General features: G+C 36.8%; 1 protein-coding gene and 1 long non-coding RNA gene across 4 annotated transcripts in view; both read left to right on the plus strand.

Annotated features, from left to right (window-relative positions):
• Positions 1-17,549: 17,549 nt before the first annotated feature.
• Positions 17,550-26,662, plus strand: part of LOC129356137 (V-set and immunoglobulin domain-containing protein 1-like) — a gene marked incomplete at its 3' end in the record, with an annotated part of 37,119 nt that continues 28,006 nt past the window's right edge. The window contains exons 1-3 of the mRNA XM_055025739.1: positions 17,550-17,681; positions 18,612-18,974; positions 20,297-20,635. Coding sequence (XP_054881714.1) covers positions 17,615-17,681; positions 18,612-18,974; positions 20,297-20,635 — 769 coding nt within the window. The remainder of the gene's footprint in view (positions 17,682-18,611; positions 18,975-20,296; positions 20,636-26,662) is intronic.
• On the plus strand, positions 21,139-25,342 carry LOC129356125 (uncharacterized). 3 transcript variants are annotated; one of them, XR_008605363.1, is made up of 4 exons: positions 21,139-21,262; positions 21,660-21,713; positions 22,553-22,667; positions 23,926-25,342. It is a non-coding gene; the product is annotated as an uncharacterized LOC129356125 (long non-coding RNA). The 3 variants fall into 3 exon arrangements; XR_008605364.1 differs by having other exon boundaries at positions 21,139-21,253; XR_008605362.1 differs by lacking the exon at positions 21,660-21,713 and having other exon boundaries at positions 21,140-21,262.

A 26,662-nucleotide genomic window follows, 5' to 3' on the forward strand; every position in this document is an offset into this window, starting at 1 on the left:
CAGCTGTGAGTCAGACAGGGGGAGACTTAATTCTATCAGTTTGAGGCAGCCATGTTCCCTAAAATATGCATGAGCCAGAAAGGAATCTTAAGGCTTTTATTTTGAAATTTTCATTGAGATTAATTTAAATGGCCAATCTCATCCCATGTTTAACACTGATTGGGTTAAGTCAGTTATATAGTGGTCAAAAGAGCAATTACTTGATGGAAAAATTGTCAAGGCTTTATTTTGAAATTTACATTAAGCTTAATTTTAATGGTAACACTAATCCCATGTTTAACTATGGAGTTTTGAAATCAGTTCTAAAATTCCCAAAAAACCAAGAACTTGTCATGGCCAGCTCATTCCTCCTCAGTAGTAACTGACAGTTCTGCCATGTTGTAGTTTATATATTCTCCTATGACCTCTTCTGTAGGCACTGAGTGTTCCGCCATGTTGTAGTTCTAACGTTCAGGAATTGTAGTTCTAAAAAGAGCAGCTGATTCCTCCTCAGTAGTAACTGACAGTTCCACCATGTTGTAGTTTTTATATTCACCTATGACTCTTCTGTAGGCACTGAGTGTTCTGTCATGTTGTAGTTCTAACCTTCAGGAATTGTAGTTCTAAAGAGCAGCTCAGTCCTCCTCAGTAGTAACTGACAGTTCCGCCATGTTGTAGTTCTGACAATCAGCTCCGACTCTTTGTAGGCACTGAGTGTTCCGCCATGTTGTAGTTCTAAAGTTCAGGAATTGTAGTTCTAAAGAGGAGGTTAACTGTCATGTCAGTGTGACACACAAAAAGAGACTTAATTCTAAATGCTTGAAGAAGTTAGTTTTTCTGACAGGCCTGAGAGAAATATTCAAGGTTTTATTTTGAAATTTCGTTCAGCTTAATTTAAAATTTTCACACAAATACTGTGTGTAACAATGGTTGCTTAAAATCAGTGATAAAAAGCCCAAACAGAATGTAATCTAAAGGCCAGCTCATTCTCCTCAGTAGTAACTGACAGTTCCGCCATGTTGTAGTTCTGACAATCAGCTCTGACCTATTTTGTAGGCACTGAGTGTTCCGCCATGTTGTAGTTCTAACCTGCAGTCATTGTAGTTCTAAAGAGGTCAACTGTCATATGTGTGAGGCAGAGACAGATTTCTATCTTTGTGAGACAGCTCAGTCAGTTATAATGGAAAAAGCAGCCCGAACAACTCCTTGCCGTTCGGAACCGTGATACGTATCGGAAAACCGTTTGAAGCATTTGAGAGAGCTATTTTTGTCTCCGATAGTCCTGCAAATCATATCTGTATCTCATTCATAGTAATTACAGCGATGAGAGAAAAATGGTGTGCGCTGAGGTCTGAAATTTTCCAGAAAAGTATGAAATACATGGTGGAGAGCGTCAGTTAGGCTGGAACTTGATTTGCTCTAAAGCACATTGACAGAAAACCGTAAGCCCTAGAAAAATTTTGAAAACATTTTACCGGAGCAGACATTCGTATCTATGTCATGACCGAGTTTGAGACCGATTGCACGATATTTGTGGGAGTGGCGGCGATTTCAAAATTTATTTGGGGTCAGAATCGCACTGCTTCCCACACTCTAACGAAACGTCAGTTACACTCTAGGTTTTGGCAGTTGAGCTTTTCGGTTCGGCAGTTGGAAATTTTGCTCGTTTTTCGCTTTTTACGTCGCCGTCATAACGCCGATTCCCCATAAAAGTAATAGCTCCAATGCCGGGAACAAGCCGCACGTTTTGATACCACTTTTGTGGGTGGGCTCGCAGCGGTGCGAGCCGCATTCCGGTCTACGGAAGAAAAATAAAGAAGAATAAAGAGGCATTCTATTAGGTGAAGAACAATAGGTGCCTGCCATGCAATGCATGGAGGCAGTTACTGACTTGCTTCGCAAGTCAGTAACTGCTCTCCTTATGCATTGCTATGGGCAGGGCCCCAATAATAATAATAATAAAGAGGCGTTCTATTGGGTGAAGATTAATAGGTGCCTGCCATGCAATGCATGGAGGCAGTGACTGACTTGCTTCGCAAGTCAGTCACTGCTCTCCTTATGCATTGCTATGGGCAGGCCCCAATAATAAAGAGACATTCTATGGGTGTAGATGCCTCCATGCAATGCATGGAGGCAGTTACTGACTTGCTTCGCAAGTCAGTCACTGCTCTCCTTATGCTTTGCTATGGGCAGGCCCAATAAAGAAATTGGACACATTTGAAGCTTTTTTTAATCCAATCCAAAGTTTTTTGCTAATTTATATGAATTGTAACATGAGAGTAAATTACAGAAACAAAATGTTTCATTCAATATGAGAGCAAAGTTTCTGAAATTTAAACTGAGAAATGTTAAAAACATTTAAGCATTTAGTAAATCCAGATCTACCAAGTATTTTGTCTCCTTCATTAAACTTTGGCTCCTTCTCTGACTAACTGTGAAAGTAAAGCGATGTTTCTGTGTTTATGAGAGAAAGATGAGTTTCATTGGCTGGTTTCAGGTCGACTTCTGGCTCTGAAGGACTGTGATGTTCAGCCTCTGCTGCTCTCACAGCGTCGGCAGCATCAGGACCATCAGATCCTCAGCAGGCAGAGAAACTCCTGATCTGATCATTTTGGGATGCTGAGCTGGTCAGAGATCAGGTCCAGTCAGAGATCAGGTCCGGTCAGAGTTCAGGTCCGATCAGAGATCAGGTCCAGTCAGAGATCAGGTCCGGTCAGAGTTCAGGTCCGATCAGAGATCAGGTCCAGTCAGAGATCAGGTCCGGTCAGAGATCAGGTCCAGTCAGAGTTCAGGTCCGATCAGAGATCAGGTCCAATCAGAGTTCAGGTCCGGTCAGAGTTCAGGTCTGGTCAGAGTTCAGGTCCGGTCAGAGATCAGGTCCGGTCAGAGGTTCAGGTCCGGTCAGAGATCAGGTCAGAGATCAGGTCCAGTCAGAGTTCAGGTCCGATCAGAGATCAGGTCCGATCAGAGATCAGGTTCGGTCAGAGTTCAGGTCCGATCAGAGTTCAGGTCCGGTCAGAGATCAGGTCCGGTCAGAGATCAGCAGCTGAGCTTCAGGATGGACCAGCAGCTCCTGCTTCCTGATCCAAAACCAAATAAAGAGCAAATTGAGTCATAATGAGACATTAAAGAGGAAACAAGCAAACAGAGATTCATTCATTCATTCATTCATTCATTCATTCATTCATTCATTCATTCATTCAGGAGAACAAAATGGAGACACACCATGGTAGAAAAAGAATCAGGTTTTAATAAAAGCTTCAGTTTCTGATCATTGATAAAAACAACAGAAAACTACAATAAAACATGTTATGAGAAAAAAACTCAAGAATCTTTGAGTTGAAACGTTGAGAAAACTTTGACATGTTGAAGAATTAAAGTTTCTGAAACTTCAACATTTATATTCATAAAACCTTCTATTAAAACAAACAATGATGTTGAAAAATCTGTTAAAAACAACTTTAATGTTTAAAGTTCATCTTGTAAGTGTATTTATTTTTATAAAAATCAACATTCGGTTTTTCATAAATTTTTTATAATAAATTGAATCATTTTATCAGTAAAAATCAGCTGATTCATCACTTAAACACAATCACTGATCATAACGTCTGACTGAGTCTTAAACCTTTTAGAAATGATTTAATAACAATAAACAGATCGTTTTTACTACAATTGATTAATTCATTGAATCTAACTTGGTGTTTCTGTGGTGACAAAATTATCATAAACCAAACTCAAGTGAACAAAAGTTTTATCTGTTTTACACTTGTTGAACAATTTTTTTTCTCTTTCCTGATGCAAAAAATCAATTTTATAATTGGAACCATGAGAGCTGTTGATGCTGCTGTGATCAGTTCCAGAGTGAAGAAGATGATGATGATGATGATGATGATGTCCTTCCTCGTCTCTCTGGTTCTGGAGTCAATCTTGGTCTCTGAGTTTGGATCTGATCAGCAGCTGCTGGGAGAGAAATCAGAAATATTTATTAATATTGATGGAAACGATCCAGGAGGATTCATGGAGAAGATGAAGATGTTGGTTCATCAATACAGGAATCAGAATTTATTAAAGTTTCTAAAAATGTTTGTTACATATTAATAATTTCTTCTCACCAGAAACGTTGAGTCGACATCTTCCAGAGTGAATCCATCTCCAGTTTTCACGTCACACAGATACAGACCAGAGTCTTCAGTCCTCAGTCTGGACACATGGAGTCTGATTCGTCCTTCCTCTGAGGACGTCTTTGTCGCTCTGGACTCGTCCTGAAAACTGATCATCCTGAGACTCTGGAATCTCAACTCCTTCATGAACCTGATAGAGAACTAAGACTCCATGATCTGTGATCACTTCACAGTAGATGAACAGATTCCTCCAGGTTCCCTGAGTCTTGGTGGTGAAGGTCCACTCCAGAGTGATGTTCTGCTTCTCCTCTGCCTGATAGCTGCTCTGTGTCACATTCACTACAAATGTTGCTGCTGAGGAGACAGAGAGGGAAAGAGAGGAGCAGACACACTGAGAACTGGAACATGGGAGTCTTTCAGCTCCATCTAGAGAGCTTTCTGTCACAAAGACAAGATGGAGACTGACCACAGAGACATGAGTTGAGGATGAGGAGCAGCAGGATGCTGGACATCGTCTTCATCCTGAGAGAGGAAGAGGAGGAGAGGCAGCAGAACATCAATACAAGGAACAACTGGACTCATAGCAAATGAATTATGGATTTCTTCTTGTAATCTAAAATAATCCCACATGTTAAATAAATAAATTCTCACTGAGTTTCTCATGATAAATAATCTGCATCAATCTGTTCCTGGTAATTCGTCTGTTTAATCTCTAATTGACTGAATTAGTTCAGTCAGGATATCAGATGTTTGTCATCAACATTTCTGCTTGTGGCAAATAGAAAAAACAAAGAGAAGCAGAGAAATGTCTCACCTGCTGGAGAACTAGGAGAACTACAGCTCCTCTCAGTATTTACATTTAACCTGCATTTCTGCCACTTTATGATCAGCAACTTAAATTCATTATTCAAACTTACTGAGATAAAGTATTGATCATATTTGTGTGGAATATTAGTGTTTATACTTTTAAAAGTAAAGGAAACAAAAATCAGCTGATTTACTTTAAATTGTGACTGAAATTTGAATCCTGTGGGAGAGAAACAGGTTTAAAGCTTTTATTCTGAAAGAATGACTTCACATTAAATGGTTGATTTATTAAGATTAGTTTTGTTTTCTAACACAACAGTAGAATAATAATCTGGATTAAGAAATAAAATGTATTTCATCTGCATAAAGAACAAACACCATTATTACCAAGTTTGACTTTAATTTAATTTAGAAAGAAAATCTGTTTAGATCTTAATTTTCAACATCCAGACATGAATTTGTTTTTCTGAAACTTTCTTTAAACAGAAGAACCTCAAAAAGATAAAATTCACATTTGATCAAATAAAACTTATTATCTGTTGAGACTTTAAGTCCAAATATCTTCATAATTCTCTAAATTAAATCAATGAAATTTGATCAAATATTAATTTATTTTTATTAATTGTTCCATCACTTGAACATTTTACAATTCAAGAAAGAAAATAATTTGTTGTAGATTAAAATAACTTTGATTCCTTTGATTTATTGATCTGTTATCAGATACATTAACATTTATTATTAATGTTATTGTCTTAGTTAAAGGGCAAAACTATTGACTGAACTGAAGTCTAAACAATGTAAACTAAACTAATATATACTTACTACTGGTTGGATTGTTTTCATTGATCCTCAGAGTTTGTAGAGCCGATCTCTAGTTGATTGATTCATGAAGCAAAGTGAGAGAAAAACTACTGACTGTTTCTAGTTTTAGTTCCTCTATTAGATTCATAAAAACCAACATGTGACCTAAAATCACCATCAGTTTGTTTCTGTTTCAAAAAATGTCTTGTTTCAACATGTTTCACATTAAAACTCAGGTTTTAAAGTGAATCCTGAGTTTGATCTCATTTTTATAAATTCTCTGATCATTGAAAACTGAATCTGGATTCTGATTAGAATCAGTTTGATTCACTTCAGTTCAAAAAATCTATCCAGAGGTTTATAGAGCTAGAATCAGTAGATCAGCTGCTATAAACCAGATGTTTGCTACAGTTGTTGCTTCATGATCAGTTTTCTTCTTCTAACAGAGATCAGTTGATCTATTGATCCTCAGAGGAATCAGAGTTTTTCTGATTCATGAACTGAATGAGTTCAGTCAGAATCTCAGCTGTTTGTCAAGGAAACCTGAGATCATCACTTTCTATGCTGCAGATTTTAGTTTAACAGTAACAATAAATAAAGTTACATTAAAATTAATCACACAAGTGACATTTAGACCCAACAGCAGATTTAAACTTCAATAACTTAAATCTGGTTGTTTGTGTTATTTTTGCAAACTTTGCTTTAATTCTGCTTCTTTTTTCTATCTAATCATAATAAATCATAGTCAGAGAGAGAGATGAGACAGGAAGAGAAGGTTTCCTGGATTAAAGATCAAGTCAGTTTCCAGCCTGCAGATTTAGAAAAATAGTTCAGATTATTCCTCATTTCATAGCATCAAAGTTTTAAATCATGAAATCTAAACATTTTGAGTATTTGGATAAGATTCAAAGTAAAATAATTATATTAATATTGGTTTACTTGCAAGAATACTTACAATAACATTTGTGAGGAAACTTACAAGTAAATAAAGTAACTTTGGTATCAAATCATAAAGTTTAACTTCCTCTTCAGATCCTTCATGTTTTCACATGTTGCACAATACAAGATATTTATTGCATCTCTTTGTAACAGAAAACCAGAATTTTCTCTCATGTCTCCAATAACAAGAAATTATTCTTTTATTTTAATTTATTATCATCTCTGAATCAAAAGCAAACTGTTCACACAGTTAATAGATCTATAGATCTATAGATCTATTATCAGAGGCATCCAGAGTTAAATCATCCATATATGTAATGAATTTGATTTCTGACATTATAACCAGGAAAGGTTAATTATTTGTATTTTAATTTTATCCTGAAGAGCATGCTGAAGTTAATCTGACAAGAAAAGAAATAATCTTATTTAACTTCTAATTTTACATTAAAGTTTTCAATCTCCAACCTGCAGATGAAAAACAGATAATGAGCCACAACTTCCCCTAAAGTCACAGGCATTTTGCAGTTGATGTTTAAGGGAGTAAACAAAGTTTGTATCACATGAAGAGCTGATTCAGCTCAAACTGACTGAAGTAGGAAAAAGAAAAAGTGGAACTGTCTTTGTTCGTAACTTCTTCTTTTACAGTTTCTGCGGTTTTAAAAAATGAAACGCCACATAAATCCATAACCTTTTGTCTTCATGTCCATCATCACTGCAGTTCAAGTTTCTATGCAGCCGCTCCAGTTCAGTTTTGTCACTACATTTCCCAGCATGCCTCTGGTTCATTTTCTACAATTAAACAATGACAAACTGAGATCTGGAGATTTTCTCTGAATATATTCAGTGCAGATCTCAGAAAATACATTCAGTTGATAGAAAATCATAAAATCATCATCATTTATTATAAACAGTCTGAATTCACAACAACATCAAGGCTTTAATTTAGATCCTGAAACTTAGAAACTGAAGTTCTGTCTGCAGTATTTCTAGGATGAAAACTGTCCAGATCCTTTCAGAAAGTCAAACTTTTATTTTCTTCATATTCTGAACGTCCCAGTTTAACACAGAGAGACTGAACTGGTGGAACTGGGAGGATTTATTTAAACTGAAGTGATTCTGTTTCAAAGTGTCTCAGAGACTCTGAGGTCCAGATGCTCTAGAAATGAAACTGACTCTGGTTCTGGTTCTGGTTGACTCTGGTTCTGGTTCTGGTTCTGACTCTGGTTCTGGTTCTGACTCTGGTTCTGGTTCTGACTCTGGTTCTGGTTCTGGTACAGATCAGAGTCTCTGGGTCGTCAGGAGGAACCAGAACCTGGTTCTGTCAGACTGTTGGACTTTAGATGACAGGAGATCCGTCCGTCTGGTTCTGTGGTTTCTTCCTTCAGTCTCTCCTCTGTCAGAATTTGGTTTCATGTTATTGTTGATCTGCTGTCACCAAAACGTTGAAAACCAGCAGCTTTAAATGCAGAGGATTCAATCTTCACATCTCAACTAATCAGAGAAAGTTTCCATGATTTCCTTCCAGAGGTTGGATGAACTCAGTCCAGATGATATTCAGCCAGACAACAAGGACCTGATGGGACTTGTAGTATTTTAAATGGGTTAGTATTTGTTTTAATTAGTGCAAATGTATTAATTAGTGCAAATGTATTAATAGTGCAAATGTATGAATTAGTTTGACTTGTCCAGGTTGCTGTGAGTTGCAGATTTCTGCTCAGGTTCCTCTAGAAAATGAGATCTAGATCTCAGCAGGTTCACCTGGTTAAATAAAATAGATAATAAAATATTGTTGACCAAACAACAAAACTCATCTGAAGTGTCACCAAGTCAGAGCAGGAAGAGGCAGGAGAAGGAGCCTCGTTTTATACTCACAGCGCCCCCTGCTGGCTGCTAGCTTGTCCCAACCAAACCTTCTGTCTGTCTGACATTGGAGCTGCAGCTGCTCTCCATCCAATCCCTGAACAAATAGATGTGGATGTGCCACAACTTTCTCAGCTGAACAGAAACCAAACTGAATTATTTCTTTGGACCTAGAGAGGAACCATATAGAGTAAATGCACAGCTTCAGTTAGTGCAACTAAAAACAACTAAAAACCAGCAATCAGGCCAGAACCTGTAATAGTGATGACTCAGGTCCTCGGTTCTGGTCTGTTCTGCATCCAAACATGAAAAAAGAACATTCAGCTTCTATGCAGCACAAAGTGGAACAAACTTCCAGGAAACTGCAAACAGCTGAAATACTGAGATCCTTTAAGTCAGGGCTAAAAACCCACCTGTTTAGTACTTTTGTTTCATAACAACTGGAAGATGAGCATCATACTGATGTTATTGATGGTATTGATGATGGTATTTGACTAAATGTAAGTTCTGAAAATTGCAGAACAGATAGACTTGACTTGTACATCACATTTGCTTATGTTCTTCAGTTCGCCTGGTGGAGGCAGATTCAGGGGTGGAAACTGCTCTACTACCCTGCAAAACCATAGTGCGCCTACCTAGAGACGCTACAGTGGAGCGGATGGACAGATACAGGAAGGTGCATCTGTTTAAAGACGGCTCGATCAGCCAGAAGAACAGGACGGTTCTACAGAGCCAGAACAAGTGTGAATGAGGACCTGCTGCAGACTGGAGAGCTCAGCCTCACTTTGAAATACCAACAGATGGAGACAGCAGCACCTACACTGCAGAGTCTACAGCAGCAATGAAACGTCCTGGTGAAGAAACAAGTAGAGCTCATTGTCAAAGGTTAGTGGTTTATTCTTATGCTATTAAATGCAGTCGGTTCCTTTAACAGAACAGAACAGATCAGCTGTGTTGATGTAACAGAAATGAACTGTGTGGATTCTGTGGATATAATCTGTTAAGAAAACGGTGCGACTGTGATGCCATGAAGTTCTTCTTTTGTGTTGATGTTAAAGATTATGTGAAATGCTCTACAGACCCATTAACTACAATCACTGAGTTTTGGCAGTTTTTCCCTTTAGACCCAGAAATATAAAAGTGAGAAAGCAGCTGACAGCAGCAGCAGCACATGGGCCAAATATCACAAATACCATCAGAACTCTGCAGAACTTTGTTACCTCTGATCTGATCTGGTTCCTCTTCCGGAGTTTGAAATCATTCAGTAACATTTTAAAGATGAGTTGCAACGTTTGCACAGCTCATGTTGATCCTTGTTCTCTTCAGTCTGCCAGGTGGAGGTGGTAGAGGGGCGGAGTCTGTCCTGCTGCCATTCAGGACGACACGCCAGCTGCCGGGAGATTCCCATGTGGAATGGAGTTTTTTGGACAAGATGGTCCATAAAACATAAACGGTTCTGACAAGCCTGAAGAACAGGCCCAGTTCTTCAGAAGCAGAACATGATGAATGAAGACCTGCTGGATTCTGGAGACCTCAGCCTGACTCTGAAGCAACCCACAGAGGCAGACAGTGAAGACTATAAATGCATATTCGACAGCAGGACTATCTGGAGAGTGAAAACAGTCCGTCTCAAAGTGAAAGGTTGCTTTACTTTCTGGCTCTCTTGTTGTCTGACTGTTTGTCTGACTGTTGTCTGACTGACTGTTCTGTGTCCCCAACAGGAAGATCTCAAGTTCAGGATCACAGAGAAGACATGAGAAGAGAGGAAGCTCCTCTGATCCAACTCCTCGATGGTTGATCCGTCACTCTAATCATTGCATTGTTGCGAAATTACTGACCAGTTCTATGTTGGATCACAGACAAAATCCCCTAAAATTGACAAAGAGTAATCTTTACCTCCTGATTCTTGTGCCAATATGCAGAATGGATATTTTTTGCACTGTTGCCATGCAGTAAGAAGGTCTGGGTTCAATTCCAGATCTTTACTGCATGGAGTTTGCATGTCTCCCTGTGACTGTGTGGGTTCTGCATCATGGTGTTGTCCTGTTTGTCTCTGAGTTGCCCTGCGACGGATGGGCAATCTGTCTGGGGTGACACCACCTACCCTAGTGGAGAGGCACCAGAACTCCACTAGGGACAAGCATGTCAGAAAATAGATGGATGTCATTCATTGTACTTTTCAGATCTTAGATAATCATTGATCTGTTCTGTATTAAAATGCTGAATCAGCTCATGGAGATTGTTACCAATATAAAAGATCTTCATCTGATGTATTATTCTGATGAGGATTTTCAGATGTTGAAAATCACTAATAGCATCATATAAATATAATTATTCATTACAGCCATAATATCTGCCATCTGATCAGCCTGATCACCGTAAACATTCACTCATAATGCACTTTTCATACAAGATTTCCACAGATGAACCAGACAATGTGTTTCTTTACTTCAAGCTGCTTCAGTCAGTTGATTAAACCAACATCTGGTTTCAACAAGTTGGTTCAAATGATTCTTTTCCTGCTGCTTTTTCATCTCATTGTAAGTAAATTTGTTTACCAGAAATAAATCAATAAAGTTGAGAAGACAAGGCTGCAGATAATAATGTTTCACCAGAATCAGACAAATCCATGAAGATCCAAGCAGGAAGTAAAATGATGTTACCTCAGCAGAGATCAGCTGCAATGTGTGTTTTGTCCACATGGTGGCGCTAAGCTCTGACAACAAGCTGCTCAGCAGTGAAAGTTAATATTTCTCCTTTCTGTCTTTATTCAATTCTGATGTGAAAACACAGATGTAGAAATGTTTCCTTTAATGAAATGTGTTTTAAGCTTTAAGACGTGATTATTGAATATTGATCTGATCAGCTGATCAGCAGCTTCATCCTGATGCTTCACTCACTGATCTTCACTTCAGGATGAATTCAGATCAGGTAACATGATCTTCAGGTTCTGGATCAGAACCAAGAACCAGATATTCAGACGACCAGTTGCAGATCAGCAGCAACTCCAGGCTCAGGCAGGTCAAAGGTCAGGCTGGTTGTGCACAGGAAACCAGAGTCCTCCAACATCAAGAAGTTTCTAAACAAACACTTGTAGAACAAAATGCATCTATCAAAGTCAAAATGTTTAGATTAATTCAAGAAAAGCTTAGTGTTTTAGGAACTGAGAAACGTTTTGAGCTGAGAGAATCTTTGTCAACAGGATGAGGTTAGAAAACAACTGATGAGCTGTTTGAGTTCATCGTCTCAGGAATGAGGAAGATGTTCTTTTCAGAAATGAAATGTTGCAGAGCTGAATGTGTGGTTGCCACCACAAAGCAGTCTGAAAGCACAAAGTTGCTTTCCTGCCAACTTTGTGGCAACCACAAAGTTTTGTATCAGTCTTAGTAAAGTTTCTCAGTGATGAAGCTGTTCATTAGTGCAACAATACAGTAATGAATACATCAGTTATCAACAGAAACGAAGCATGGATCTGGTTTAATTTGTCTAACTGAGGTTTTATGTTGACAGTAAAGCTAATTTAGTTAAAAACTTGTAAAACTCAAAACAATAACAGGCCAAACTTGAAACCACTGATGATTTTAGGTGAAGCAAAATGTGTTACTGCTGGAAAACACCTGCAGCCTGTGGGCGGCATTGAAGAACAGAAACACTGAGTCGCAGCTTCATAACCGGAAGTAGAGGCGGCACAGAAAGAAATGAGTAAAATGAATTCATGTCATGATGAACCTCTAATGGAGTCTGTATTCATCAAACACATTATTTTCCATAAGCATGTCTATAAAAAGAAAACTAAAGGCAATATAATCACTGTGTTCACCAGCAGAATAGAGCTGGTTTCTCTGATGGGTGAAGATCATGGTGGACATTTTGATGAGAAAGTTTATAGTATCTTCATTTATTTTATCTGTTTAATTTTCCTTTGGGACCAATAAAGTAATTTTGACTTTATATTTGAATCTTTTTTAATTTGAATCTGAGGTGATTTTGTCGACTGTGAGGCTGATTGAGCTCAAAACTTTAATAAAAATAAAACAACAAAAGGCCTTTGAACCAGTTTGCTATAAAACACAAACACTTGGCTTTTCCAAGAGGAGCTCAGGCTGATATGTTGGTGATAATCAGTTTATGATTTTTATCTCCTTCCTCAAATGTGGATCAAAAATGTTCCAGAAAAGAGCAGATTGAGTCATTATTAGACAGTAAAAATGCCAGTGTTAAAATCTCAGGTGTAGTGTTAAATAAAGAGTGAGTGTTGTTTTGACACCACACAGCTTTTAATCAACACTGCAATATCCATATTATTTGCGTTATTAAATTCCAGCGCTACATTCTGTTGTCAGTCGATTGATACGGATTCATTTTGTACAATTCTTTCCTAAATGTCAGTTAAATATTTATACATGAATATTTTTGTTGGAAATGTGCTTTTTAGTTTGAGTGCACAATATTTAACTAATTTTTTTTATGGAAAATCCACCAAATTCAAGGTCCCGTCGTTTTGCCAAATCTGGGCTAACGGTAAATTTGAATCTGAATCTCATTGAGGTGATTTTGTCGAGTTATCAATTCTGTTATATTTGGTAAGTTCTAGTATATATAAGTTTATGGATAAAACTTGTATATATGTATTATTTGAAATGTTGGTGCTATGTGTATATCAAAAGCTAACTTTGCAAACGACTAGCCAACGAGGATGTGGGGATGTTTTTTTTGTTAATTCTATGGCGAAGTTGTTCGTTACCTCAAGGAAGCAGTTCATTTTCCGTAAGGTTACTCTCAAAATAAAAGTTTTTAATCCAACGTAAATGTTGGCTTAAAAACAACATTTTTTAATCCACAGAGAGTCGAATGTGTTCAACTCTTTATATAATTTATGGACTCATTGTGGCTGTTGTCTGGTTCCTAGGGAAGGCTACATTCTTGAGAGGGAACGCAAAAGAGAGCGAAAAGAAATAAATCCCCATGTCCACTAGAGGGCGCCGTAGACTGTACCAGTAGCGAAGCAAGAGCATAAAATGCTACGTCACGGCTAGCTGAATCTGACTAGCTAGCTGGCTCAACACTCTAGCTTGGATGAAGTTTATATAGTTGACAGAGCTAACATGTTCAAAGTGGAAGTGATAAAGGGTTGGTTTTAAATATCTGTAAGGTGGCAAAGCTCGGACCGTAGCTTTTCAAACAGCATCAAGAACAAATCCACAGGTGAAGCTGCTGCCTTAAATAGTCCCAGCTGTGAAGAACCAAACACCTTTAAGTCTCTGAGGAATAAAATACCGTTTACCAAACACAAACATCTCTATTTACTTTTTATAAATATTTCATGTTTTATCCTTACACCATAACCACGATAATAAAACACCATAAAAACCCACAAACAATCCCCCTCCTCCTTTTTTCCATGGCCTCACATGAACCTATAAATGGTGTCTGGACCCCATTGAAGCTTTTGTCCAAACAACCTGGAGAAAAAGACAGGTGAGTCTCAGCTCCTCCACACTAAACAGTTTATGCATAAACATGAACTGTTTCTGTATGAACACAACATTTCTGCTCAGCAGAGAGATGCTGTTGGGTAGAGCAGCTCTCTGCTCTGAGTTACCATCATCCTCCCTTCAAAGAAAATGACCTTATTTCTCAGAGCTGAGCCCTGAACAAAGTGCAGAGCAAAAGGCATGGGATTTCTCAGAAGTTTACTGACTTCTCAGTAAACTACTGAAGCATGGATCTGGTTCATGCTTCAGTAAACTACTCAAAAGGCTGCATGCTAACTAACCACTAAAAATACTCAATAAATACAGTTAAAACTCCTTGTGTCCAAATAGTTATCGATGTACAAATCTATGCTTAAAGTGCTAAATAAAGTGCTTTTAAAGTGCTGTACAGTGACTTAAGTAAAATATTTCCAGTAATAAAAAGTAAAAACCTGTTTAAAGAAACACGTTGACATGTTGTGGGAGAAAGGTCTGTTTGTTTCTGACTTCAGGTCCAGGTTATGCATAACAGGAGGATGTTTACAGCAGCTTTATTTTATCTTTATCATAAGAAGCTACAAACTGTAAAATATGTAAAGACCTGATGCTGCAGAGGCTGGATAAACAACACAAGATAAAAACTCAGAACAAACTCTGGATAAAAATCATCATCAGATCTATAATTTGAATAGTTTAGAAAAAAAAGAGGAAGTAATGAACCTCTACAGCCAAGTATTTCTACAGACTGATGCAAAACCAAGAAAAAAGCAGCAAAGCAAATATTTATATTATTCTACAGGTTATAATCCACATCTTATTTACGATGTTTTTGTCATGAGGAGGAAAGGAACAAAAGGTCATTGCAGAAGAAGTTCCAACATGTAGTAAAGTGTTTCCATCACCCACAGGCTGATCTCCTCCGTGTCACGATGCATTGATGCAGTAATTTATACCAGAAGAGGCTCAGCCAAGAACTGAGTGCAGAGAAATGTACAAACCTTTAGGAAACCTCACATTTGTGCTTAAAACACCTGTTTATGATTGATCTAATAACATATTATTTTCTTTTTGGAGGAAATATTTGCTTTAGTTTCATATTTTAAATGTTTTTGGTTCAATTGGTGCCTTTAATAAATGATGTGTGTCACTTTGGCCACTTTAAAGGTTCATCAAGTCAAACTCAACTGTTGAGTTTGAGTTGTACTTAAACAACTACAACCTACAGCTTTTGTAGGTTGGAAATGTTTAACAAATACATGCAGTAAGACAGACAGGATGAGGGGGTTTTATGCATGAACTTCACCACGTTGAGCAGTAAACCTGCTGAATCTGCATGAGCGGTTACCAACCATGGTTATGAGGCGTGGCTTTCAGCTATGAGAACCAAAAGCAGTTTCTCTTTCTGTGTCAGAAGCTTCAGCCACAAGACATGTGAGTTCTCTGTTTCTCCTCTGTAATATTTAATTAATACATCAGGTTTTATAAATAACTATTAGTTACTGTGTTGATTTTTACCTTCAGGTTTAATTTAATACATTTAATGTATTTTTTGATAGAAGAAAATAAATCTGTCTCTAATCAACCTGATCTGATCCAGAACATTAAGGAATAAAATTATGTTGGTAAATTATATCTTATTATAACATTTCTATAATTCACACATTGATGTAAAATTCAGTAAAGTTTCCTAACCTGCGCAAAAACCCTTTTGGTGACAGATCAGTTTGTTGTTCGTCAGTAAAGGAAAGTCATGATGCTGTGGGTTTAATGACTTTGGTGAATCTGTTGCTCCTGTGTGATGGCGCCCCCTGCTGTTCATGGCTGGTGTTGAAATATCAAAGGGCCTCAAGTCGGGGCTGACAAGTCAAGTTTAGAAGAAAGCATGTGAGGAAGTGACGGAGTGAGGTGGCAGTGAGGTGGCGGGAAGACGATTCAAAGGCTCTTTTCGAAAGTGGAGGGAGTCGATGGGGGAGAAAAACAAATAACATCGTAATTGGAAAAGGCGGTTTGAGCATAAACTGGAATGTGAATGGTTCGGTTGGTAATGGAGATAGGAGATGAGGAAGACATGGACTTTGATGGGTGGATGTCAGTGGGGAGAGGAAGAGGGAGAGGACATGGAAGAAATAAAATAGATGAAGGAAAGGGAATTGGTGATATTCAAGGACGTAAACGAGAACTGGAAGGAAGTAGCTCAGAGGAAGAAAGGATAGTTAGGAGGAAAGTTGTGTGGGAGGAATTTAAAATAATATTAAAACTTAAGAAAGAGGAAGGACAAGATAATATCAGCCCCATTGTGGTGTCAAGAGAAATAAAAAAGAAAATTGGAGATGTTGAAATGGTGAAGATTTTGAGAGATAGAAACCTATTGGTAGTTTGTAAAAATAAAGAACAAAACAATAAGGCTCTAAATGTGGAGAATATGTAAAAAAAATGTGTTGGAGAAAAGAATCATTGGAGAAAATGAGAAAGTTTTCAGTTGAAAAAGCAAGAGTAATGATATTTACTCAGAAAAAAATAAACAAGGAAGTAAAATTAAAATGATATAATCAAGAATGAGAGCAAGTAAAGTGTATAAAATTTTTAGGATTATGGTTTGATGAAAAACTAAAATGGAATTGTGGCCCGACCAAGGGGCGGGGTTTCTTTTATTTATAGGACTCACCAGAACACTGTTTAATAAACTATATACAATAGTTTATTGAACAATTTCTTTAAAACACTTCTCTTTTTAAAAACACGTTTCAGGCGTACTACTTGGTCCCTGGAAGGGGATTCTGTGAAAATAAGAACAATTTAAATCATTCCAAAAGAAATAAATTGATAAACAAAACATGCCATGCAAACACCATCCCACCACAGAATGTACATATTCAAAAAGTTGTAGATAAATGTAAGAAAATCTTAAATATTTTGAGATGCTTGACTGGCAGTGACTGGGGAGCGGATAAGCAATCCTTAAAACGATTTTATAAAGGTATGATAAGTCACCTAAAATATATGATTCCCCGTCATAACTCTGGCAAATAAGGAGCAAATGCCACCAAAATCACAGGATTTATTGTTGATCATGAGAGGAATAAACAGAGAAAAAAACTTGCTGGTAATTTGAGTTGTTCCCATATTATGGAGGGGGAACAGATTATTTCAGGCTGCTGAATTATCCATTCTTTCCTCTCCTTACCCCATAACCTTGGGGAATAAAGAACAACTGTTTCCAAATTCTCAAAAATCTTTACATACACGCTACGTGTTGGGAAAACTGTGTTTGGTGCCTGACTTTTATTTCTGTCATGCTTACGTGAGAGAAGTTGGAAAAGAGCGATTCTCTTGGTGTTTAAAATGACACAAAACAGCAAGACCTCGTTTATTTATTTATTTTACAATTTTTTAAACAACAGCTGCCAATTAAACTGAATGTTACAACCTTGACATGATTATATGAGTTTTACCAAGAAATCGATCGGAAGTGACGTGAAAATGGTCACATCCGCCTCTGGCTGTAATGTGTGCTCCCGACAGCGGAACCGAATTTCGGACAACAGCTCTATGCACCTTAAAGTTGCTTGCGATCCGCCATAATAGAAAAGAAGAAAGAACAAATCAATCTGACTTAAAGTCAAGTTCTACGTCATGATGATCGCTGCCTTGATTATCTCGGTTCTTTTCCTTACATGTGGATCTGCATCAACAGAAACAGGTTAGTTAGCAAAGAACAGCTAAGCGCTGCCAAGGCCTATTGTTTTCTTGCTGTCGGTTTAATGTAAGATGGCGCCTGTGGTGTGTTCACCTCCCTGAGTTCGTACAATCTTATTGCATGAAGGTTTCGGTGCAAAGGTCATTTCAACTTTTAATTATTAAATATTTGCTGTATATTAATTATTTTCTCTGCGTCATGTTTGCAGAAAAACATCTGTTTCTGTGTAGCAGCGATGATTCAGAAACACTCCGTTAACAAAGATGTTTAGTTTCAGTTTAAGTTTAAGAAACAAAACATCTAATTTGTTTCTCGTGTTAAAATTAACATAAAAATGTGTTAATTTTTTAATAATTAAAACTTCGCTCAGATTTCTGCATGACTTTTAAACTAAAACTAAACTTTAAGCTAATTAAGCGTCTGCAGATCAAAGTGAAACGGAGTGAAATGGAGAAAAATAAAATGTTTCACTTTTTATTTTCCTCCATTTTGTGTTTCATCTGGACGCCATATAGAAATGATGTTCATTTATAAATATCATGTGATCAGAGATCAATAGTAACTAGTTACATTTACTCAGTTACATTAACTTGAGTAACTTTTTAGAACAAATGTACCTTTAGTTGTTTTTATTACTTTTTACTTTTACTTGAGTTTTTTTATTATGACGTTTTTCTAACTTGAATCAAATTTCTGGATTTTCTACCCACTGAATAAAAACCAAACATGTTTTAACCAAGAATTAAACACAAACCTGCAGTTTTTGTTAAAGATGATGTCCAGCATCCTGCTGCTCCTCATCCTCAGCTCATGTCTCTGTGGTCAGTCTCCATCTTGTCTTTGTGACAGAAAGCTCTCTAGATGGAGCTGAAAGACTCCCATGTTCCAGTTCTCAGTGTGTCTGCTCCTCTCTTTCCCTCTCTGTCTCCTCAGCAGCAACATTTGTAGTGAATGTGACACAGAGCAGCTATCAGGCAGAGGAGAAGCAGAACATCACTCTGGAGTGGACCTTCACCACCAAGACTCAGGGAACCTGGAAGAATCTGTTCATTATCTGCAGCTTAGAGACTTCTGATAAAGAACTAGTTCTCTATGAGGTTAATGAAGGAGTTGAGATTCCAGAGTCTCAGGATGATCAGTTTTCAGGACGAGTCCAGAGCGACAAAGACGTCCTCAGAGAAGGACGAATCAGACTCCATGTGTCCAGACTGAGGACTGAAGACTCTGGTCTGTATCTGTGTGACGTGAAAACTGAAGATGGATTCAACTCTGGAAGATGTCGACTCAACGTTACTGGTGAGTTATTTGGGGTTTATTTTACTTTCTATTAACTTTTTATGTCTTTATTGAGCATAAATGAAACTATTTATTAGTGAAATGTTTTAGCTTCTCTTTATTAAAGCTCATGTTTGATCACATCTCTAAGCTCTAGAGGTCAGAAGGTCGACCTCAGCACAGAGTTGTGAATTCAGCTGATCTAATAGATGAAAACTGATTCTATCATAATTCTTCTGAAGCCAAAAGTGCAACATCTTAATTTTATTTCATTATTAAAGTGAAACTGTGAAGATAAAAGTTAAATTGGTACAAGGGATAAATTATCTACAGTTTCTCTGCCAGCTTATATCATCAGTAGAAACATATTTAGTATCTTCAGTACTTGGGCCAGTTCCAGTCTATGGGGCCACTGGCCCCTTTAGATTCATCCTGAGTACGGCCATGTAAAGGACTGGACTGATGTAACAACACATTTCCACAGGCTGATGAAAGTAAAGGGTTCAGTGGATTTTCTACTGAGAGCAAAACATGCAGCACTTCTATGTTCATCTGTAAGCAAATATCGCTCCACAACCAAATGCTCAGCTGGAAGACAATAAACAGCAGATGATACATTTCATTCAATGTTTCCCAACAAATAAAATGTAGTGGCATCAAAACCTGCTGTGCATCAGAGCCTCCAGTCCAGGCTGGTTTGGTTTAGTGACCTGCTGCAGTTATTATAATCTGAATCTGATGATATTCATTCATGTCCTGAACTGATGCAAAGTTTCCCCCCATGGACAGACAGTTTCTCTACAGACATAACAATTAGAAGTAGCTGGATTTCTTCAGCAAGGAATAAAATAAATTAAGATCACAATGTTACTGGAAATCACCTCGACTCTTGACCAAGTCATGGGTTTCTGAACATATTGAAAGCAGCAACATTAGGTGGCGCTCTTGCACCGTTTCTGTTGGGATTTTTGTGACAATCTTAAAATATGTAAATTTCCAGAAGGTTTGATGCGTCTGCCAAGTTTGGTGAGTTTTCAATATAGTAAAACCAAATCAACTAAAAGACTGTTAAAGGGAGTCCTGACTATTTTCTCCAGTAAAATATCTGGTTTTATTTTTCTTGAGTTAAACATCAGTAATTTTACAGAAGTAAATAAAAAATGATTGGATTTACATTTATAACAAATTAAAAAAAACATTTATTTTGAAAAACCTCTATTAATGGGATAGATTCATTGTTTCACAATTGTAAAGATCCTACAGGAGAATAAGTATGAATGTTATCTGAACAACAAACAGGAATATTAGTGTTTATTTATCATTATCTTTGTTTATTCTTCCAGTTCCAGTGAAGGTTATTGGTCATGATTTGATTCATGCAAAGGTTGGAGACGACGTCATTCTGCCATGTCATCTGGAGCCTCCATTAGACGTGAACATACTGACAATCGAATGGAGATTCAAGGATGAAATAATCCATGTGCAACGCAGCCAAACTAAAGATGATGGAGCTTCAGATCCAAAGTACATTAACCGAACCTTCATGTTCCCTGATGAGTTTAAAAAAGGCAACATTTCCCTCAAATTGACCAAAGTAACCAAGGAGGATGAAGGGAATTATATTTGCTTTGTTCCCAAACTGCAAAGTCAAGTCAGGAAGGGAAACGTTACTCTAATACTTGGTGAGTTATATAAAATTAAGATCATTAAGACAAACTAGAAAAATATATTAATGTCTATAACTCTTAATGTAATTATTCAACAGATGAAGGCGACTCGACTGATACTGGAGGTAAATATGTTTAACTAGGTAACCAGTGGTTAGTGGCCCTCTGACTCAGTTTCAGACTTTCTTTGTTACCTGCAGCCATTGAGGCTCATTGGGTTGAATATTCATCTTCAGGCTTTTCCTGTTATAACATGTTGATGTTCAGCTGGGCAGATAAAACCTGAAGACCTGTGTGTGTGTGTGTGTGTGTGTGTGGGGGTGTGTGTGTGCGTGTGTGTGCGTGCGTGCGTGTGTGTGTGTGTGTGTGTGTGAGAGAGGTGCAGTAAATGATGAATGATGAGGTGACTGTTTATTCACAACTTTGATCTCATTAATAAAACAAAAAGAGAAAAAATCTAATTCAAAATATTCAAAAGCGGATTGTTAAAAACATTTTTCTTTCTTGTAACAGGACGTCCTGGAGTTATTGGTGTTGTTGTTGTTGCACTCATCTTCTTCTTCACCGTCATCATCATCGTCGTCATCATAATCAAGCGATCTCAAATCCAGCGTGTTCTACGTCACTACAGAGGTGAACAAAGTCAGTCTTTGTCTTTTTAAGTCATGCAGGATTTTGTTAAATTAATAATTATCTCCATACATGCAAATTTCCAATTGATAGAAAATACCAATTTATTTTCTATCATTTGCAAAAACTGATCTGAAGCTAAATAGAAGTAAAACTCTTGATAAACATGAATAAGAAAAGTTTCACATATTTATCAATATCTATTGATCTTTGATGAGAAAAGAAAAGAAAACAAGAAACTAAACCATTATTAGTTTCCTTTTTTCTCTTTTGGTCTTTGTTGTTTATTGTAGCCTTTCTGTCTGATCAGGTTGATTAATTATTTGTACCAGTTAAAAACTGATAAGGAGAATTAAATATTGTCGCCTCATTTATATTGTGTGTTAAGATAAATATTCACTGTTTACAGTTTTTCCATGTTGGAGCAAAAACTCTCAACATGAACCAGAGAGAAATGATGGAGGTATGGAAATGGATCAATTCCAGATTAATAACTTATGTTAATTATTTCCTGTTTTATTTTCCTGCTCAGTGATAAACTAAGCAGTTACTTCATATAGATGTATGAATGTGTTTGTGTTGCTGCAGTCACTGAACATCACAGCTGAGCATCAAACCAGGAAGCTGAACTTCCTTGTTAGTGACTGAATGTGACTGACTAGATATTAGATCATTGATGTAGCAGCAATGAACTGGTGACCTGACTGGGTTCATCATGGCTCACCAGTATTCCCACTGACCTGAACAGGATATGAAGGTTTAGACCAGAGGGTCCAACCTGTGGATCCAGACGCACTAAAGAGAAACAGCCAGAAAACAACAACATTCATTCATAAAATGCTACAAATTAAACTATTATTTACTGCACATAACTCAGATTTTCTCTTCTTTGTTGTGTTTTCTTCAACAGAGAAGCTGATAGCTAATAAATCATGTTTAAGATTATAATTAGAGCTTAATGAGAGACATTTCTTCTACCTTCATTAAAGTTATATTCTTTTAATCTGACATCTGAATATACATTAAATATTCAGTTTAATATGACCATGTTTACATTTTATTGTAATATGCTTTGGTTTCTGGATTGTTTTATTTTTGTCAACAAACATCTGGAAACAAATAAGAGAAAAATAATTTTAGAAAAAGTCAAAACTTTAATGCTTAAATTTATTTTGTACTGTACTTTATAAAAACTAAAAATGACAAAATTCTGTTTTTATTCAAGTCATCTTAATAATAATGTAACTTTGGGAAATCAAACAATCAGATGATGTTATTAATGAAATGTTTTGTGTTTTATAGATCATAGAGAAAATGTCAATCTAGACGATGAAGCTGAAGGAAAACCTTTACAGGATCAAGGAAAACAAAACCAAAGTGAATCTTTCACTTGATCTAAAGTCTCTTCAACAATTTGGTATGAAAACTGTTACATGTATATAACTGTAAATAATAATAATATAAACCTAGAAGGAAGCCGTTCATATTAGCTAAAAGATTTAATAATCGTTTTTTAGATTAAAATAAACGATGTAAGAATCATGTAAGTTAAAGAACATCTCAAGTCCAAAGATGTTTCTGTAGTTTAGTTTCTTACTCAGCTTTTGATAAATTATTTGTCTTGAAAAGTTTTTTTTAATTCATTCAAAAGTTGACAGATTTGATTTCCAGCTTGTGCCTTCAAAAGGTTTTTATTTAATTTCTGTCAGTGAATCTTATTTTTAATGCTCTTATTACATGAATAACCCAATATTTATATATTTTATTATGACTTGCTGGGTAGTTTTTTAAATTTTTTAAAAACTTCTAGTTGTAAGTTGTTCGTTTGTCCGAGACTCTGTTAAACTGCTGTTGTCACATTAAATATGTAAAAAGTCAAACTTTATACAACAAGTTATTATGACAACATTATTCAAAATGCTAAACAATAAGGAGCTCAAAACAAATCAGATTAAACAGTTAAAAAATACAGTATAAAATTAATACACATAAATCAGAGGGAACAAATGTGACTTTAACTTAGAATCATTCAAAAACATGATTGTCTGATGTCTTGAAAGCAGACATGATGATGAGGCACAAAAGGAAAAAACATTCTCTCCAGATGTTTTCCTCTGGTTTTAGGACTTTTTAAAAGGTCAGTGTCTTAAGATGGGAGGACATGCAGTAGGACATAAAGCTGCAGATCAGAAAACTTTCAGTCTTATAAATGAGCAGCAAAACGTTAAAGTCTGTTTGAACCTGAAGCAACCGGTGAAAAGATTACAGAAGTAGAAATGTGAGCATATTTCCTGGTTTTGGTAAAATGCAAGCAGCCACGTTTTGAACCGTCTGCAGATCCATAAAACTTTTCCTCAGTAACCAGAAAGCAGAGCATTGCAGTAACGATGCATGAAGACACTAATGGGTGGATAAGAACCTCTGCATTTTGATCAAACTTTAAATTCTCCTAAAAACATTTAAGTTTAGAGATGATCAAAGCCAGTCCTTGTTATCTCTGAAATGAGAAAGACTGAACCTCTCACCCACATTATTTACCTCATTCCTCCATTTTATGACAGTCATCAATTTTCAAAGTGAAATTGATGAATTTATTTAGTTTGAATGAAAAACATCTGAGATGTTGATGCTTTTTAACATTCATCATTCAAACATAATCTTTCTGCTATACATAGAAAAGGAGACCAGAACCAGAGAGACGAGGAAGGACCATCATCATCATCATCATCATCATCATCACTGTGGGACTGATAGTTATTTAGTTTAGGAAGAAAATGAGAAGAAGAAACCAAACATTTTGACCAAGAACATTTTTGTCTGAACTTTTTCTGTTTGACATATTTTAATAATGACTTTGAGTCGTTTATTGCTTTGCTTCAGATTCATGTTCTCAATACCTTTCTACAGACACATCATAATGGGGTTTTATGTCTTATAATAAGACTTACTTGAAGTTTTTATATGCAGCTGTTTCTTCCAGTGTTGGAAACTACTTTGCTATCAATCTTAAAGCATTAAGTTGACGATCTAGGCAATCTTTAGGGGTTTGAAATACTGATACATTTCAGTATTTGAAATGTATCAAATACTGAAATATTTGATACAGAAACAATGATCTGTTATTCTGTTACTCAGATGGATTTATTCTGTTTCACTTCATGTGTTTAGAGAAACCAGTGGTGACAACAGTGTTAGGAGTTTGTCCTGAAATTAACATGTTGTTGGTTCAAATCTGCCTCTTTCTTAGTGTCCTTGAGCAAGGCACTTCACCTGCCTTACCTGCCAGTGGCATCGACCCACAGCAGCTGCTGCCAAATTGCTGCAGGGCAGCAGAGGCTGTTATCCAGTATTGGTCACCATCAGTATGAATGGATGAGTATGAATGGATGAATGACTGAATGCAGAGTGAAGCATTTTGGATTCAACTGGACTTGAAACAGAGCCTTAAAGTACAAGCCATATTTAATGTTTTATGGAAATAGTAAATTAGAGCTCTAATTTATTATTTAAACATTCTCGTTATCAGTGTTGTATAGAAACAAAGTAACTTTCATATGAAAATTTTTGATAACTTTCACTTTACTTCACTACATTTCAGAACTTAATTGCTCCGCTTCATTTTCAATGTGTGGTTTAGTTACTCGTTACAAAAAAGTGAGAGAGAGAAACAAATGTTTAGACCCAACCTACTGATCGACTGCAACAAAGTCGGTAGCCGATTTGCCTGAGTTTGTTCATCTCCACCAATAGATGCACATGTTTCACTTCTCCCATTAATCACCAAGTTTACTAAAGCTCTCCCTCTTCAGATGCCAAATAAGCTGCATTTCCCTCCCAATTCTTTTTTCTTTTGTATAATGACCAGTTGATGCACCTATAGTGTGTGAAGTAGAGAAATCGTAACGGCTTTTTTTTTCTTCATGTTGGCCGCATTTTCTGTGCTATTTATTTTTCTCATTTTCAGCACTGATCTTACTGAAAGAAAAACTTAAGGCTTACAAACCTTGTATTTTCTGTCCTTCTTGTACTAAGAAGCAGGTTCATAGTGATGAGTCTGACGACACTGAAACCCGCGCGCATGCGCCGAGCAAACAAGGCCCCGTGTCGGCGCGCGTATCTCTTTAAGGAAAACCACGTGACCGATACAATTGCTGTGTCGTTTGGTTGTGAAGGCGCCAAATTGTATTTATAAACAGAAAATGTATCGACATGTTGGTGGGTTTTGTTGGATGGAGATAGTTTGTGTTGTTTGGCTTGTCAATGAAAATGATCAATCGAGGAAGAGGAAGTTTTCTCCCGTTTGATCATTTTGATCTTATCACGGAGAATAAGGTCAATTATTATTCCGTTCTCGTTTCCACTATTGATCATTCTTCTGTCGGGTTATTCCAATTTCTTTCTGAAGAATACTTTAATTAGTTTTACATGGATTAACTTTTATTTCTATTGTAGATTAAATGTATACAACAACGTGATTATACAACATCACGTTGTTGTATAAAATTGCACTAAATGTTGTCCTAAAAAAATCATTTTTAATACCAAAAGGTTCAAATTGTCCATTCTTGAACCTCTTACTATATTACGCTTTACGCAACTATATTTACTTTTTTAACCGGTTTGAGGTCAAGAAGGAAAATCCATACAGCCAATATGGACCAGCAAAAGCAAGAGAAAATTCCCTAAAGCTTTTGGGCAAAATGAAAATGCTTTAAAGTGAATAATGGCATTATATTCAAGTTTCATAAAAAGGACCAGAAACTATTAATGTGTCGCTTCTCCGATGAAGGAATATTGTCTGATTTGATGAATTTATGATCTAATTGCACTTTCAATTTTTAAAGATAGAAATACGTCAGAAGGAAGAAACTGCAGCATTCATCTCGGCTGATTTGCAAACAGTTAAAAAATAATAAAAAATACAACTCAGTTTTTTTTTTTGTTGTTTTGTTTTCTTGGCAATTGGCCCAAAGATGTTAACGCAGCTGATGTTTCTAAATAAAAATGTGTGAATGAACCTTGTTCAGTCTGTTTCCAGTCTTTATTGATGTTGCCTGCAATTACTATTTAAATCCAGCAGATGTCGCCATTGAGCAACACAGTTTCAACACAGTTTGGGAAATGTGCCACACACCCAATGAGGCCTCATCTGCCCTTCACTAGTATTCACCACGACGAGAGAATGGTTTTTGGTAAGCCCTTCTCTGTGGTAACCAAAAACAGCACAACAATAAAGAGATACGAGTAAAGGCTGGACCTCCTCTGTTCATTCAGACATTACAGCGCCCCTACCGTTATATGACCGCATGGTGTTGAAATAACAGCCTCAAGTCGTGGCTGATGAGTCATATCTTTGGTAGAGGCGTGTTTTATCAGTGATGTAAAGCCAAGTTCTTTACCACTTCTGGCTTG

Source organism: Poeciliopsis prolifica, unplaced genomic scaffold, assembly GCF_027474105.1.
Source record: "Poeciliopsis prolifica strain line A6 unplaced genomic scaffold, Auburn_PproV2 SCAFFOLD157, whole genome shotgun sequence".
Lineage (NCBI taxonomy): Eukaryota > Metazoa > Chordata > Actinopteri > Cyprinodontiformes > Poeciliidae > Poeciliopsis > Poeciliopsis prolifica.